Below are 15,000 nucleotides of genomic sequence, written 5' to 3'. Positions count from 1 at the left end.
GGGCCAGGAGGAGAGAGCTGGGAGTTGGGCAACCCTCCTGGGGGGCCCTGTGGGCCACGGAGGGGACAATGACGGGCGTGTCCCCGCACAACTGCGTGCGTGGGCCCACCCATGTCCGCACCACGGGAACCCGAGGAATCCCAGAAACTGAAAGAAGAAGCAAAGCCCTATCTGCACGCTCCCTGCCCCCTCCTGCCCGCGGCCCCGCCGCGACAGAGGCGACTTCCTTTTTCTAGCCTATTTAAGTCCCAGCCCGCAGCGCCCCGGAGAAGAGGTGGCCGCACGCAGCGCAGCCATGGGGGACCCCTTCATTCGCCACATCGCCCTCCTGGGCTTCGAGAAGCGCTTCGTCCCCAGCCAGCACTACGTGAGTACCGGCCTGAGGCGCCCTGCGCGTGGGGACAGGACTGGCGGGGCGCAGGTGCCGGTCCTCGCGCAGCCCCGGGACTCCCGGCCCGAGACGCTGGCGGCCGAGTGGTGAGGGCGCGGGGTCGCGGCCAAGGCTCCCCGGCTCTGGGCCTCAGGCCGCCCGCCGGGGCCGCAGTCGATGTGCGCCCTTCAAAAGATGCGCGCCGCCACCCGGGCCCTCGGTGCGAGGCCCCCGGCCCCCGCCCGCCCACCCCACGCCCTGCTTCCCGCCCCAGCCCGGCGTCCCCTCTCCGCGCCCGGCAAGTGTCCCCGCGGCCCCTCTGGGAAGGGTCCTCGGGAGTGCGCGCTGGTGGCGATCAGTTACGTTAGAGTCGTGACCCCTCCTGTAGAGTGACACCACCACAGGGACCAGAGGAGTCCCCCTTCCTGCCCTGGGGGAGCTGGAGGAGTGCAGGCCCAGACATGGCCACCCCACCATGGGGTCCCCAAACCCAGAGGAAGGCCAGGGAGGGATCCAATTAGTAAATTGGCACTTGTATGACACTTTTAGTGTATGTGCCAAGACCCTTCTTTTTTAACTTTTAATTTTGAAATAATTTCAAATTTACAGAAATGTCCCAAAAAGTACCAATAACTCCAATATTCCTTCACCCACATTTCCTCTCTCCTTCTCTCACTCTCTCTGTCTCTCCCCCTCGGTCTCTTTGTCCCTCCTGAATATACATTTTCTGAATCATTTGAGAGTTATTTGGAGACACTGTGTTTCTTTACCTCTAAATATTACAGGTGTGTATTTCTTAAAATCAAGGACGTTCTTTTACATAACCAAAGGTGTCAAAATGAGGAAATTAACACTGATAAAACACTGTTATGCAACCCACAGACTTTATTCGGATTTTACCAATTGTCCTCTTGTCCCTCCATAGGAAAATTTTTTCAGGTCAAGGATCCAATCCAAGATCACACAAATTCAAACAAACAAACGAACAAAAACTATCCAGGATCACCTGTTGCATCTGAGTTGTCATGTCTCTTTGGCGTTCTTTAAATCCAGATCAGTCTTAATCAGTCTTTGTCCTTCTCAACTTTGACTTTTTGAAGAGATGGGGCCAGTTATTTTGCAGAACACCCCTCGATTTGGGTGTGTCTGGTATTTTGTTAGATCTTGGTAATGCAGGAATACCCCAGAAGTATTGATATGTTCTTTTCATGGATCCTATCAGGTGGCAGGTGATTTTGATTTGTTCCTTTATTGGTGATGTTAACTTTGATCACTGAGTCCTGGAGGTGTCCTCCAAGTTTCTCTGCTGTAAAGTTACTATTTTCCCCTTTGTAATTAATAACTAAACTGTGGGGAGGTTATGTAAAGCTATGTGAATATCCTGTGCCTTATAGTATCTGTATGACTCTTGCCTGAATCAAATTACTATAATGATTGCCAGATAATGATTTTTAAACTCTATTGGTCCTTCTGCATTTATTAGTTAACATTTTCCTGTGTCTTCCCTTCTTCCTTATTTATGTCAGTATGGTTCCATGGATTCCTGTTTTATTCAGTGAGTTATAATCCAATACCATCATTACTTATTTTGATGCTCAGAATGTCCCAGGTTTGGTGACTGGGAGCTCCTTCAAGCTGGCTTCTGTACATTTTTTTTTTTTTTTTAAATATATCCTGTCATTCTTTTTTTGGGGGGGAGGGTGCGGACAGGGCACCTGGGTACATTCTTATGGCACAAAGTGGTCCAGCTTAACTTGGACTTTCCCAGCCCTAGTCCTGGACTCAACCATTTCACTAAAGAGCCCTGGTTCTTTTTAGCGGGAGTGATATTAGAACCCAAGATCTGGAAGCTAGGTGTGCTCATTGCCACCAAGGTGTCATGGCTCATGACTGCCTTTTCAGTGGACAGACTGGAGGAAATAGCTATTTCATATCATCCTTGCTTCTCATCACTTTATGTTTGTAGCTCCTTTCTCTCACGGCAGGAACCCTGGCTCCCAACGAGATCAGTATATTCACTCTTCTGCTCAATTCTAAAATACACATAAACTTGTTTCAGAATAATTACACCCACGCCACTATTAACAATAAACCTACTAACCTATTAAGTCAAATTTAAGTTTTCTTTGCAGTTCTTTTGGTCCTTTTGGACTGAGAATACTGAAAGTGCTGCAACTAAAAGCTACTTGGATTCTTTTCCATTTTCCTTTAATATTTAGGTTATTACCCATTTTATATATAGTTAAGTTCATTTGTTTCTGTTTGTTTCCAACTTTAAAGTTAAAAAAATCCTTGTTGATTTAATTTTACTTCTAAATATGTAAAATATTAGCAAGTTCACCCATTTAAAGTGCACTATGGTTTTTGGTATATTTAAAGTTCTTCAACCATCACAACTATCTAATTTTTAGAACATTTTTATCATCTCCATTGGTAGCTATTCTTTTTATTCCCCAAGATTTTATTCTGAGAAATTTCAAATTACAGCAAAGTTGAAAAAAATTTTACAGCAAAACAAAACCAAACAAAAAACCCCACCAGGGACTTCCCTGGTGGTGCAGTAGTTAAGAATCTGCCTGCCAATGCAGGGGACACAGGTTCAAGCCCTGGTCCCGGAAGATCCCACATGCTGCAGAGCAACTAAGCCTGTGCACCACAACTAACTGAGCCTGCGCTCTAGAGCCCACAAGCCACAACTACTGAGCCCGTGTGCTGCAACTACTGAAGCCCACGCGTCTAGAGCCCATGCTCCGCAACAAGAGAAGCCACCGCAATGAGAAGCCTGTGCACTGCAACGAAGAGTAGCCCCCATGCGCCACAACTAGAGAAAACCTGTGCACAGCAACGAAGACTCAACACAGCCAAAAATAAATAAATTATTAATTAAAAAACAAACAAAACAAACCCAGCCAGTCATATGCTTACTATCTTGATTATACCATTAATATTTCCTGTAGTACTTGCTTTATCATGTACGCATCCATCCATCCATCCACCCATCAATCTATCTTATTTTTGGTGCATTTCAAGGCAAATTACAAACACCAGTACACTTTGTCCTAAACGTTGGGTTGGCCAAAAAGTTCATTCCGGTTTTTCCTTAAGACCTTACAGGAAAACCCAAACGAACTTTTTGGCCAACCCAATACTTCAGCGTGCGTATCACAACTAGAGTTCAGTATTTTTTTGTAGTTTTTTTCTCTTTTGATGTAAAATTTATGTAAAATGAAACCCACAAATCTCAGAGATACATTTGCTGAGATTTGACAGTACATCTCCCTACGTAACACAAACTCTCATCAAGATGTAGACCGTGACCATCACCCCATCTCACGCCCCAGTCATTCCTCCCCACCCCCAGGTTTTTTCCACCTTAAATTAGCTGTGCTTGCTCTAGAATGTCATAGATATGGAATCATATGTAGCCTTTCATGCCTGGCTTATTTCACTCAGCATAATTTAATGATTTTGAGATTCATCCACATGATTGCAGATATCAGTAATTTGTTCTTTCCTGTGGCTGAGTGGTATTCTCCTAACTATTTTTGCAGGCCTGTTTTTCCTTCCTGAGGTTTTTTGTTTTGTTTTCTTCTTGTTTGTTTTAAAATAATGGCTTTTTTGAGATATAATTCCCATACCATACGATTAACCTATGTGAATTGTACAATTCAGTGGTTTTTAGTATATTCACAGAGTTGCACAACCATCACTACAATTGATTTTAGAAGATTTTCTTCATCACCCATACCCGTTAGCAGTCAAGCCTTAGTCCCCCTACCCCCAACCCCGCCCAGCCCCTGGCAACAACTAATCTACTTTCTGTCTCAATAGATTTGTCTCTTTTGGACATTTGTGTGTGTGTGTGTGGCCACGCAGGTGGCTTGTGGGATCTCAGTTCCCCGACCAGGGACTGAACCTGGGACCTTGGCAGTGAAAGCACAGAGTCCCAACCACTGAATCACCAGGGAACTCCCTGGACATTTCATAGAAATGGAACCATACAACATCTTACTGAGTTCTTGTGTTGTCTGAGACCAGCCCTTTCTGTATCTTACCTTCTGTTAACTCTCATACCAGCCCTAGCCGTGAGGTCCTACTTTCACCTCCAGTTTACAGATGAATTTGAGTTAATTTGAGAGAAGTCATCCTTCTTGCCCTGGGATCCCTGAACTTGGTGCTCTTTCTATGGCCCAGGTTACCACAAAGAGCATTCTCCCTCCCACCCCGAGTCCTGTGGGCTTCCACCACGGGGTGGGGGGGCTGCCCAGGTGTATGGCTGAACGAGATGCCCCACCTCTACCGCCCCCCAGGTCTACGTGTTCCTGGTGAAGTGGCAGGACCTGTCTGAGAAGGTGGTCTACCGGCGCTTCACTGAGATCTACGAATTCCATGTGAGTGCCCTGTGTTGGGGGTCCAGGGAGGGGATGCCACACCCAGTCCCAGCTCTGCCCTCTGGGGAGGGGAGCAGCCCAGGTGCTGACCAGGAGCTGAGGAACCCAGAGTCCCCCCATCCCCTCCCAGCCCACAGATAAGGGGACATTATTTTTTTTAACTTTAAAAACCACTAAAGCAATTTTTATTTTGGTGAAATATACATAACATACATTTACCACTTTACCCATTTTAAGTGTACAAGCCGGTGGCATTAAGTACATTCACAATGTCACACAGCCAACACCACCACCCATTTCTGAATATTTCTGTCTTCCCAAACCGAAACTCTGCACCCATTCCACAGGATCTCAAGGGGGCCGTCTCAAGGGCCCTGCTTGCTCTGTCCCTGCAGGGGACAGCCTGGCCAGTGTCACCACCGCAGGTGTCATCCTAGGAGCTTGCTCTTTCACTCACCCTCACTGGCTTGATGAGGACCCCTGGTGGATTAGAAGGAGGGCGGATAATCCTGACACCCAAGAAACCGGGTCCTCTTGCTTTGTGGGTGCCTGTTATCACCAAGGTTTACATGAGAGAATCCCCCAGGGTTCCCAACACCAGTGGCTGGTTGGACAAAATTGGGGGTAGTCATCGGGGGTCACAGGGCACACATGCTGGGTTCTGGTCTAAGACAGGGCCATGTGGATGGAGGGGCCACAAAAGCCAGATGGGTTCCCCCAGGGCCCACTCCACACGCAGGGCCCTCCTTAACCACGGAAGGGGCTTCAGGAAGCGTGCAGGTTCCTGCACTTCTCTTGTGTGAATTATTTAAAGTGAAATGCAGATAAATGCAAAGAAAACTGTAACCAGCCTTGTACACCCAGCACCTGGAGTCATAGCTGATATCACTGGGCCGTTTGCTATGAGGCGGTTTTTTTGCTTGTTTTTTTTTAAATTTATTTTATTTTTGGCTGCGTTGGGTCTTCATTGCTTTGCGCAGGCTTTCTCTAGTTGTGGGAACGGGGTCTACTCTTCGTTGCGGTACGCGGGCTTCTCACTGCGGTGGCTTCTCTTGTTGCAGAGCACGGGCTCTAGGCACGCCAGCTCAGTAGTTGTGGCTCGAGGGCTCTAGAGCACAGGCTCAGTAGTTGTGGCGCACGGGCTTAGTTGCTCCGCGGCTTGTGGGATCTTCCCGGACCAGGGCTCGAACCCGTAGTCCCCTGCATTGGCAGGTGGGTTCTTAACCACTGCGTCACCAGGGAAGCCCTAAGGTGTTTTTAAGATAAGGCGTTTTTAAGATAAAGGAGATAAAACATTACAAAAGCAGTGGAAGTCGCCCTTCATCTCATATCCCGTCCTAGCTCCTACCCTGGGTGGCCACACACACACACACACACACACACACACACAGCACAGAAACAACATGCAGTAGTGTGGAGCCTGCATTTTCTGTAGTGTATATAAATGCCATCAGTGTGCTTTTTGCCTCTTTCTCAATCTTATTACTGTCGCCAGATTACATTTTTGAGACCAGTCCATGCTGATACTTTGTGGGGCTTCATCTCACCTCTTTAAACTGTTCTGGGTTATTCCATTGTAGGATTAGCTTCTTTTATTAATTGGTCGACTCATTCATTCATCCAACCACTATTTATTGAGCACCAACTAAGTACCAGGCACGTTATACTCAGTGAGAAGGAAATGCTGCTGAAAGGCATAAAAAACAGATGCAAATCCTTGCCCACCCTAATAGACCTTATGTTCTAGTGGAGGAGTCAGGATAACAGACAAACAAAAAAGTAAGTAACTTATATAGTATGTTAGATGGTCCTTAGAATTACAGAGAAAAATAAAGCAGGGAGGGGAGGTGGGAAGAGTGGGACAAGGAAGGACAGTTGTCAGGGAGGAGGCCTCACTGAAGTGGGAGATATCTGAGCAAGGACTTGAAGAAGGAGAAAGAGAGAGAGAGTGAGCTATTGATCTGTGTGGGGGAAGAATGGGAATCGCACGTGCAAAGGCCCTGGGGCAGGAGTGGGCCTGGAGCATTCAAGGGTGGCTGGAGCAGAGTGAACAAGGGGAGAGTGGCGGCAAGAGAGGTGAACAAGGCAGGCAGAGGCAGGTCACATGGCGCCTTGTAGACCGATGTGGAGCCTTTGGCTTCCATTCTGAGTGAGCTGAGAGGCAGGGAGGGTTCTGAGCAGAGGAGGGATAGGATGCAACTTAGGTTTTCAGAGGATCCCTCTGGATGCTGGATTGAGGACAGACGAGGGAGGGGAGACGTGAGTGACGTAAGAAGGTTATAATAACCAGACCCAGTGGAAGCTCTGACCAGGGTGGTGGCAGCAAGTGTAGTGAGAAGGATCAGATTCTGAGTAGACTTGGGGAGCAGGACCAAAAGAATTTGCTGATGGATTGGATGTGAGGTGGAAGAGAAAGAAGAATCCAGGATGCCACCAGGAGCTTCTAGCCTGAGCAATTGGAAGGGTATTTAGGTCATGTCCAGTTTTGTGTTTTACAGTGCTGTAATAAAACAGATTCCTTCACGTCTGCTTTTCTGTCTAGAAAATCTTAAAGGAGATGTTTCCTATCGAGGCGGGGGACATCACCCCAGAGAACAGGATCATCCCCCACCTGCCAGGTGAGGAGCGGGGCTGAGTCACCTGGGCAGGCTCACCTGTCCCAGCTCCCCTCCTCTGCCCTCCGATTGCCCCCTCCACTCCCATCCTCTCCGGACTTGACCTCTCGAGTGTGCTCACTGGTCCTCTGGTGCCCCTCCCTGGTCCGCCCAGCCCCGCGGTGGTTTGACGGGCAGCGGGTGGCCGAGAGCCGCCAGGGCACCCTCACCGAGTACTGCAACTCGCTCATGAACCTGCCTGGCAAGATCTCCCGCTGCCCCCACCTCCTCAACTTCTTCAAGGTGCGCCCTGACGACCTCAAGCTCCCCACGGACAGCCAGTGAGTGGCGGGAGGAGGAAAGGTGGTGGTCAGACCCTTGCCTGGAGGGGGTGGGACTTTCCCCATGTTACACAGGAGGAGCCTGAGGCTCAGAGAGGGGAAGTGACTTGCCCAAAGTCACACAGCAGGGAAAGCCAAGGAGGCAGGATTCCAACTCTGGATGCCCCCAGCATCCCTGCCGAGTTTCTACCTGGACCCCTCTGAGCCTCAGGGTGCTGGGGGTCGGGGGGAGGCACTGTGGGCTGGGGGTCTAAGGTCCTAAGTCCTTGTCCTGACTCTGAGACTGCCTGGCCGTGGGACCTGGAGCCTTCTGAAAGCAACTGCCCCTTCTGTGACCGGGTGGTGAGGGCCAGATGCAGTAGCGGGTGCTGGGCAGAGTGCTTACAAACTGTGAAGTGTGGCGCCCCCGAGAGGGCGTGGGGGGCCGGTGGCCTCTGTTCCTTCCTGAGCCTCTCTCAGGCCCCTGCCTATCCTTTGTCACCTCATTCTCTGCCTGCCCTCGCCCCAGGGGTCTCCTGTGCTCAGGGCCCTGCGTGGACAGCATCAGAGATGCTGATGAGATCTCATGGGGATGTGCTGCGGAAGGTCCCTCTCTCTGTCCCTCTGTGGTACTGAGTGCTGGGGGAGGCCTGGAGGACAGGGCTGCCGTAGACAGACAGCAGAGCTCCAGCCACTGCTTCTGGACCCTTGAACACATCCCCGGTCCTGGGCCGGGCAGCTCCCATTGGCCCCGGGGGATGGGGGCGCCCACTCCTGTTGGCTTCCCTCTCGAGGCTCCAGCAGAAGAGAGCTGGCCCACGAGCCTTCTCCTTTGGGTCTGCAGGAGGCTGGGGCCCCTCCTCGGGCTGGCTGAGCAGATCCTGTCCTCCTCAAAGTCCTGTCCTCCCAGCCCGGTTGCTACCTTCTCTCTGCGGAGGCCCCCATTTCCCACGTTCCTTCTGGGAACTTTCCTGGGAAGTTCTTCTGTAGGTCTGCCCGGAGCATGCTGTTCCCCAGGGGAAGCTGAGCATCTAACCCAGACTGTTCTCTGATGCAGGGTGAAAAAGCCAGAGACATACCTGATGCCCAGAGATGGCAAGAGTAACGCTGCAGGTGAGAGGCCGGGGTCAGCCAAGTGAGGGTCACCCTAAGGGACTGCTGACACCATCAGGGACCCTGAGCTCAGTGTGTGCAGGGAAAAGAGCAGGAGGTGAGAGCAGCTGTGAAGGGTCTTGGTGGCTGCACTGAAGACTTGGGGTCTTTGAGGGTCACTGGTCAGTGAAGGGAGCTCACCTCCATGGCTGCAGCACCCAGCACAGACCCTGGCTCCCAACAACCCAGAGGATGTTCTGGCTGAATGAATGAACAGATTTAGGGGCAAAAGTGGCCTTTAGGGGTGACTCAGGGGCATGACAGTATCTAGTCTTTATTGCACAATAATTGTTAATAGCACTACCTAACATTTATCGAGCACTTACCCTGTGCCAGGCACTATTTTAAATGTTTTCCATGTATTAACTCATGTAATCATCTCTATAATAGTATGAAATAGGTACAACTGGGCTATTATCCCCATTTTGCAACTGGACACACTGAGGCTTGATTTAAGTTGAGACTCTTGACAAGGGACACACAGCTACTAAATGTGGAGCAGGATTTCAGCCAGTCAGTGGGACACACGGTCAAGTACTCTGGGCTACTCAAAGTGTGGTCCAGTGACCAGCAGTGTCTTAGGTCAGGCTGCTATAACAGAGTGTCATAGAGTGGGTGGCTTAAATAGAAGAAATGAATTTTCTCATAGTTCTGGAGGCTGGAAGGCTGAGATCAAGGTGTGGGCAGGTTTGGGTTCAGCTGAGGCCTCTCTCCTTGGCTTGCAGATGGCTGCCTTGTTGCTTTGTCCTCACATGGCCTTTCCTCTGTGCATGCAACTCCCTGGTGTCTTTTCCTCTTCCTATAAGGACACCAGTCCTATTGGATCAGGGTCCCACCCTTACGACCTCATTTAACCTTAATCACCTCCTTGAAGGTTTTATCTCCAAATACACTCAGATTCTAAGGTACTGGGGGTTAGGGCTTCAACGTATGAATTTGGGGGTGGGGGGACACAATTCAGCCCATAACAGGCAGCAGCAGTATTGCCTGGGGGCTGGTTAGACATGTAGCCTCTCAGGTCCCACCAGAGGCCTATAGAATCAGCACCTATGTTTCAGCAAGATCCCTGGGTGATTTGTGTGCACCTTGAAGTTGAGAAGGGCTGCTCGCTAACCACATCAAATGAGAAAGAGACCGTGTGTAAAGTGTGTGACCAGTGTCTGGAACACACTAGGTGCTCAATAAGTGCAGGGCTGCGAAGACTAGTTTGTCTTTGCTGCTTTCCAGTATACAGGGCACATCTACCCCTGGCCTGTCTGGAGCTGGGTGGGGATGGGATGCCAGTGCCTGTTCTGGTGGCCTACACAGGGCCCACAGGGGAGAGCCAGGACGAGGCGCCCACAATGTCCACTCACCCTGCCCTCCCTCTACCCAGACATCACGGGCCCCATCATCCTGCAGACGTACCGCGCCATCGCTGACTATGAGAAGAGCTCAGGCTCCGAGATGGCTCTGGCCACAGGCGACGTGGTGGATGTCGTGGAGAAGAGCCAGAGTGGTCAGCCTCCCCGCCCTGCCTGGACCTCCCTCCCCTGGTGCCTGGGCCCACGGCTACAGGCCCCCACCAAGGCTATGCCCCCCAGGCAGCGCCAGGCCTCCTCCCCGCCTGGCCCACCCGGGGGGCTCTGGCTCCTTCAGGGGCCCTGACTGTTCTCCCCACACTGTGGGTCACCCTCTCTCTGAGAGTGTGCCCCAGGGCAGCTCTGCGGATCTGCACACATTCTGGGCTGTGACTGTGCATCTCTGGGGGTTATATCCGGGTGGACAGGTGAACCTCTCACCATGTGTGTGAAGTGGGTTCTGAGCTGTAGTTCTGTGACCCTGTGTGTACTGGTATGTGTGATTTTGGTGTGGAGTGTGGTGAAGGTGACATTTCTGAATCTGAGTGTTGGACGCCTGTGTGTCTGTGTCTGAGTGCCCTCACCCACCCCCATCCCCCACCGATGGCTGAGGGAGGCTTCCAGGCCCGCCCAGACCTACCGCCCCGTATCCCTGGCACAGGCTGGTGGTTCTGCCAAATGAAGACAAAGCGCGGCTGGGTCCCGGCGTCCTACTTGGAGCCCCTGGACAGTCCCGAAGAGGCAGAAGACCCAGAACCCAACTATGCAGGTGCCCCTCCCCTCCTCGGCCTCAGGGGTGGGAGAGAGGGGCAGGATTGAAGAGCCAGAAGTGACTGCTTTGGGGTCAGGCATGACTGTGGGCTGGGCAGGAGGGGAGGCAGGGCTGAGACCCTAGGTTGGGTCTAGGTGGGGTAGGAGGTGGTGCCCTTGGTCAGGACAGGGGGAACCAGGAGGTAGAATAGAGGTGAGGGGGATAAGGTCAGCCTGGGACACCAGGTGGCTGCCAGCCTGGGGCCGGGTCCAGTGGGAAGCTGCATGATGAGCCAAACTGAGGCTCAGTAAGGAGGGCTGCCTGGAGGTGGGGGCATCATGGCTGACTAGAATGGAAAAACTGGCAGCCCCTGGGCTGGATGGGTCCCACGTGGGGTTTGAAAAAATTTAGTATTGGTTGCCCGTATTTTGCAATAGAAAGATCTTACAATTTTATGTGGATTTATGACTTCTCTTTAAAAATTGGGAAAGGCATGTGTACTGGGCCTGCAGCCCCACATGCCAACAGTGGACTGGAGTTGAGTAGCTCAGCTGCCACTGGATGGGCGCTCTACCTCCGCACTTCCTGCCTAGCCACTCCTCGTGTGCAGGTTCCTGGCCAGGTCTCTGCAGTCATGGGCGCTTCTGGCCTCTGGTGTGGGTGATGGAGGGTAGGAGCGGGCGAGCTCCCCTGGGTAGAGTAGGCAGAGGGCACAAGTCCAGAGTGTCTCCACGAGGAGGGGGGAGGGCTGGAGGAGAGAGGTCCTGGGCTCCAGCTGGAGGAAGCCCCAGGCCCAGAGAGGAGGGGCGGGGTGGCGAGCCCCGTGGTGGGGGGGGGCTTCACACTCTGCCCCTCCCCTCTCCAGGTGAGCCCTACGTCACCATCAAAGCCTACACTGCCCTATTGGAGGACGAGATGTCTTTGGAGCAGGGTGAAACCATCGAGGTCATTCATAAGCTCCTGGATGGCTGGTGGGTCATCAGGTAGGAGAGCTGTGCCCTCCCTCCCACTGCACCTGCCCTGAGAGTCAGCCTGGCCTGGGGCTGGGCCTGCGTAGGCTCAGTGCCGACTTGACTGTGTGACTCTGGGTAGGCCACTGCCTCTCTCTGGGCTGTTTCCATTTTGGAAGCAGACTCGTGATAATCCCAGCCTGCCCGTGTCTCAGGGTTCAGTGTCCTTGTCTGAGTGGGCACACCTTTCCTTTGTGACTTGGGGTCACGTCCCCTGACCAGTCCATCTATTCATTCTCCAGCAACACAATTAATTGTATTAATTATTATATTTGATAGCTGCTAGAGCAGACCCTGTCATCCCTTTTCCTTTTAAAATCCTTCATTGCAATTTCCATGTGTTTATTCCTCCAAGTGAATGTAGGAATACTAACTTGTTTTCCTGGTTCTGGGGAAAGCAGAATCCCAGGGTCTTGCACACGATTTCAGAGCCCTGAGTCACAGGGCCCATCCGTGACCCCAGTGAGCTTGTGGCCACAACACCCCCCATCAGCGTGGCCCTTGGCTGGGGACTTTGAGGCAGGATTTCTCAACCTTTATTTTTTATTTTTAAATTTTTATTGGCATATAGTTGCTTTACAGTGTTGTGTTAGTTTCTGCTATACAGCAAAGTGAATTAGTTTTTTGACCCAAACTCAGTTAACCCCCATCATGCACCCCTGAGACAATGTTTGTGAGTCTCCCACCAGCCAAGAAGAATCAGAGTTTTATGGAGTGAGGTTTGTATTATGCAAAGGCTGTTGTTTTTTTACTACCAAATGTAGTAGTGAGAATGGAAAGAAAAATCTTCTCAACAAATGGTGCTGGAACAACTGGATATCCCTATGGGGGAAAAAAATGAACCTAGATCCCTGCCTCACACCATACACCTTTATTTGGGACATTTCACAGATTTTACCAAGCACAAAACCCAAAACTAAGAAGCTTTTGGAAGAAAGCATAAGGGAACTTGGTGACCTGGAGGTAGGCAGAAGTTTCTTAGGACACAGAAGGCAATCACCATAAAAGAAAAAACCGACAAATACAATATTGCAGATGTTTTATAGCAAACACCTGTCCCTGGGGAGATGGATCTGCTAACTTCCTCCCCCTCCCATTGTCACAACTGGGAAGTCCTGTGTCGCATTGATGAGGAAACTGAGGCACACAGGTGCAGGGTCTGGTGTTGGCTGCCGTGTTTGCAACCTCCCAGCTGCCTTGACCCCCAACTGTTTAGAGGGAGCCTTGACCCCACGTCTGAGGCCCCGCCCCTGCAGCTGCGCAGGCCTCAAGGGCTGCCTCTGTTGCAGGAAAGAAGATGTCACAGGTTACTTCCCATCCATGTACCTGCAACAGGCAGGGCAGGACACAGACCAGGCCCAAAGCCGGATCAAGAGGGGAGCGCCGCCCCGCAGGTGAGCAAGGGTCCCCGGGGCAGTGGGGGCGGGCTGGGAGGGGCTGAGGAGGGTATACCACGGCTTCCGTCTGTCTGTCCAGGCCCTGGATAGGCAGTGCTGGGGCAGGGGAGATGGTGCAGGGGCGCTCAGCCTGGCGGGGTAGGCAGCACCCTCACTGGATGGAGGCCCCCTCCCACACGCTGGGGCTGGCACAGGGGCGGTGGGAAAGCAGAGGTGTGAGATGGAGGTGGCGGCTCCGATGCCTAGAGTCCTCGGGATGGCCCGTGAGGGCTGCGGCAGTTCGGAGGGCTTTCCTGGGGAGGGGGTAGGCTGAAGGCTGGTGAGGGGTGTGGGAAATGGGCCTGGGCTCTGAGTCAGGGCAGGGGTCCGCGTCGGTGAGGGGCAGTCGCCTTCATGCCCCGCCCAGGCTGTGCTGGACCCCCCCAACCCCCAGCCCGCCTCCTTCCCACTCTCAACCTCCCCGGGCTAGTCTTTGGACTCCAGGGGTGGCCATGAGAGTCCCCTCGGGCAGGGACGCGGGGAGGGCAGGGACGCGGGGCGCTGACCAAAGCCCCTGTCCTGCTGTGCCCAGGTCGTCCATCCGCAACGTGCACAGCATCCACCAACAGTCACGGAAGCGCCTCAGCCAGGACACCTATCGGCGCAACAGTGTCCGTTTTTTGCAGCAGCGCCGCCCCCGGGCGCGGCCGGGGCCCCAGAGCCCAAGGAGCCCGCTGAGTGAGTGAGGGCGGGGGCCTGGGGGCAGGGCCTGAGTCTGGGGGCGGGCCGGAGGTGAGGAGGGATGTGGCCAGCGTCCAGGGTGATGGGAGGCGGGGCCTGGGGTGGGGCCAGGTGATGGAGGCGGGGCCTTGAGGGGTGGGGCCTGAAAAGTGAAGAGAGGTGGGGCCGAGCAGGCGGGGCGGGCCTCAGCTGGCCCTGTCCACTAGCAGAGGAGGAGGAGCCGCCCAAGACCGAGCGCCCCAAGCCGCAGCCGGCCGTGCCCCCAAGGCCCAGCGCAGACCTCATCCTGCACCGCTGCAGCGAGAGCACCAAGCGGAAGCTGGCCTCCTCCGTCTGAGGCCGCCCCCACATGATGCTCTCCCCACCTCCAGCCCCTATCCCTGTATATACATGTATAGAGCCTGAGGTTTGGCGGCAGATGGCAGCCCCTGGCCCCGCCCCACCTAGCTATTCGCCACCCTTAATAAATGTTGCTTGGAGTGGACTGATGGTTTGCGAAGTCGAGCTGTGGGCTGGGCAACACCCCTGGTATTTCTAGAAATAGGACTGAAGGCTGTGAGCTCTATTGGGGGAAGGTGCAAGAACCGAGGTCCCGTTGCACACTTTCCTGGCCTTGCCCAAGACCAAGTTTGCACAAGGCCAAGTGCAAGAGGAAACCCCAGTGCCCTCTGACTGTTTGTCTGACAGACTGCCTACTTGAACTCTGGCCTCACTGCAGAAGAGTTCTGAAGAAGAGTAGACACAGTGCATAGTTGGGAGGGGGGGTGAGCCAGGGCTGTAGGTGACCTTGTGTGTGCACCCTGATTACCAAAAAAAATGTAATTTAGGTATAGGGAGACACACCTTAGATGTAAGGACATAACGCAAAGTGAAAGTGAAGGGATGGAAAAAGATACTTCATGCAAATGGAAACCGAAAGACAGCTGGAATAGCTATACTTAGATAGAATAGACTT

At 52.7% G+C, this 15,000-nt stretch overlaps 1 protein-coding gene across 1 annotated transcript; it reads left to right on the top strand.

Moving 5' to 3' along the window:
• The first annotated feature begins 295 nt into the window (after window positions 1–295).
• On the top strand, window positions 296–14,518 carry NCF1 (neutrophil cytosolic factor 1). Its single transcript, XM_061208696.1, has 11 exons — window positions 296–367; window positions 4,681–4,761; window positions 7,304–7,379; window positions 7,531–7,696; window positions 8,733–8,788; window positions 10,203–10,325; window positions 10,829–10,936; window positions 11,784–11,901; window positions 13,218–13,322; window positions 13,897–14,042; window positions 14,255–14,518. Exons 1-11 carry the CDS (start codon window positions 296–298, stop codon window positions 14,380–14,382), a joined length of 1,179 nt encoding a protein of 392 aa, XP_061064679.1. The 3' UTR covers window positions 14,383–14,518.
• Window positions 14,519–15,000: the final 482 nt, after the last annotated feature.

This window comes from Eubalaena glacialis, chromosome 13 (assembly GCF_028564815.1).
Source record: "Eubalaena glacialis isolate mEubGla1 chromosome 13, mEubGla1.1.hap2.+ XY, whole genome shotgun sequence".
Taxonomy (NCBI): Eukaryota; Metazoa; Chordata; class Mammalia; order Artiodactyla; family Balaenidae; genus Eubalaena; species Eubalaena glacialis.
The sequence above is the reverse complement of the archived record's forward strand: the minus strand, read 5'-3'. Positions and strand labels throughout refer to the sequence as shown.

Bases quoted from the DNA above. Each gene is read 5' to 3' on its own strand.
- NCF1 (XM_061208696.1), top strand. From the start codon at position 296: ATGGGGGACCCCTTCATTCGCCACATCGCCCTCCTGGGCTTCGAGAAG. The intron at 368-4,680 runs GTGAGTACCGGC...ACCGCCCCCCAG, and splicing joins TCGTCCCCAGCCAGCACTAC to GTCTACGTGTTCCTGGTGAA. The intron at 14,043-14,254 runs GTGAGTGAGGGC...GTCCACTAGCAG, and splicing joins GAGCCCAAGGAGCCCGCTGA to AGGAGGAGGAGCCGCCCAAG.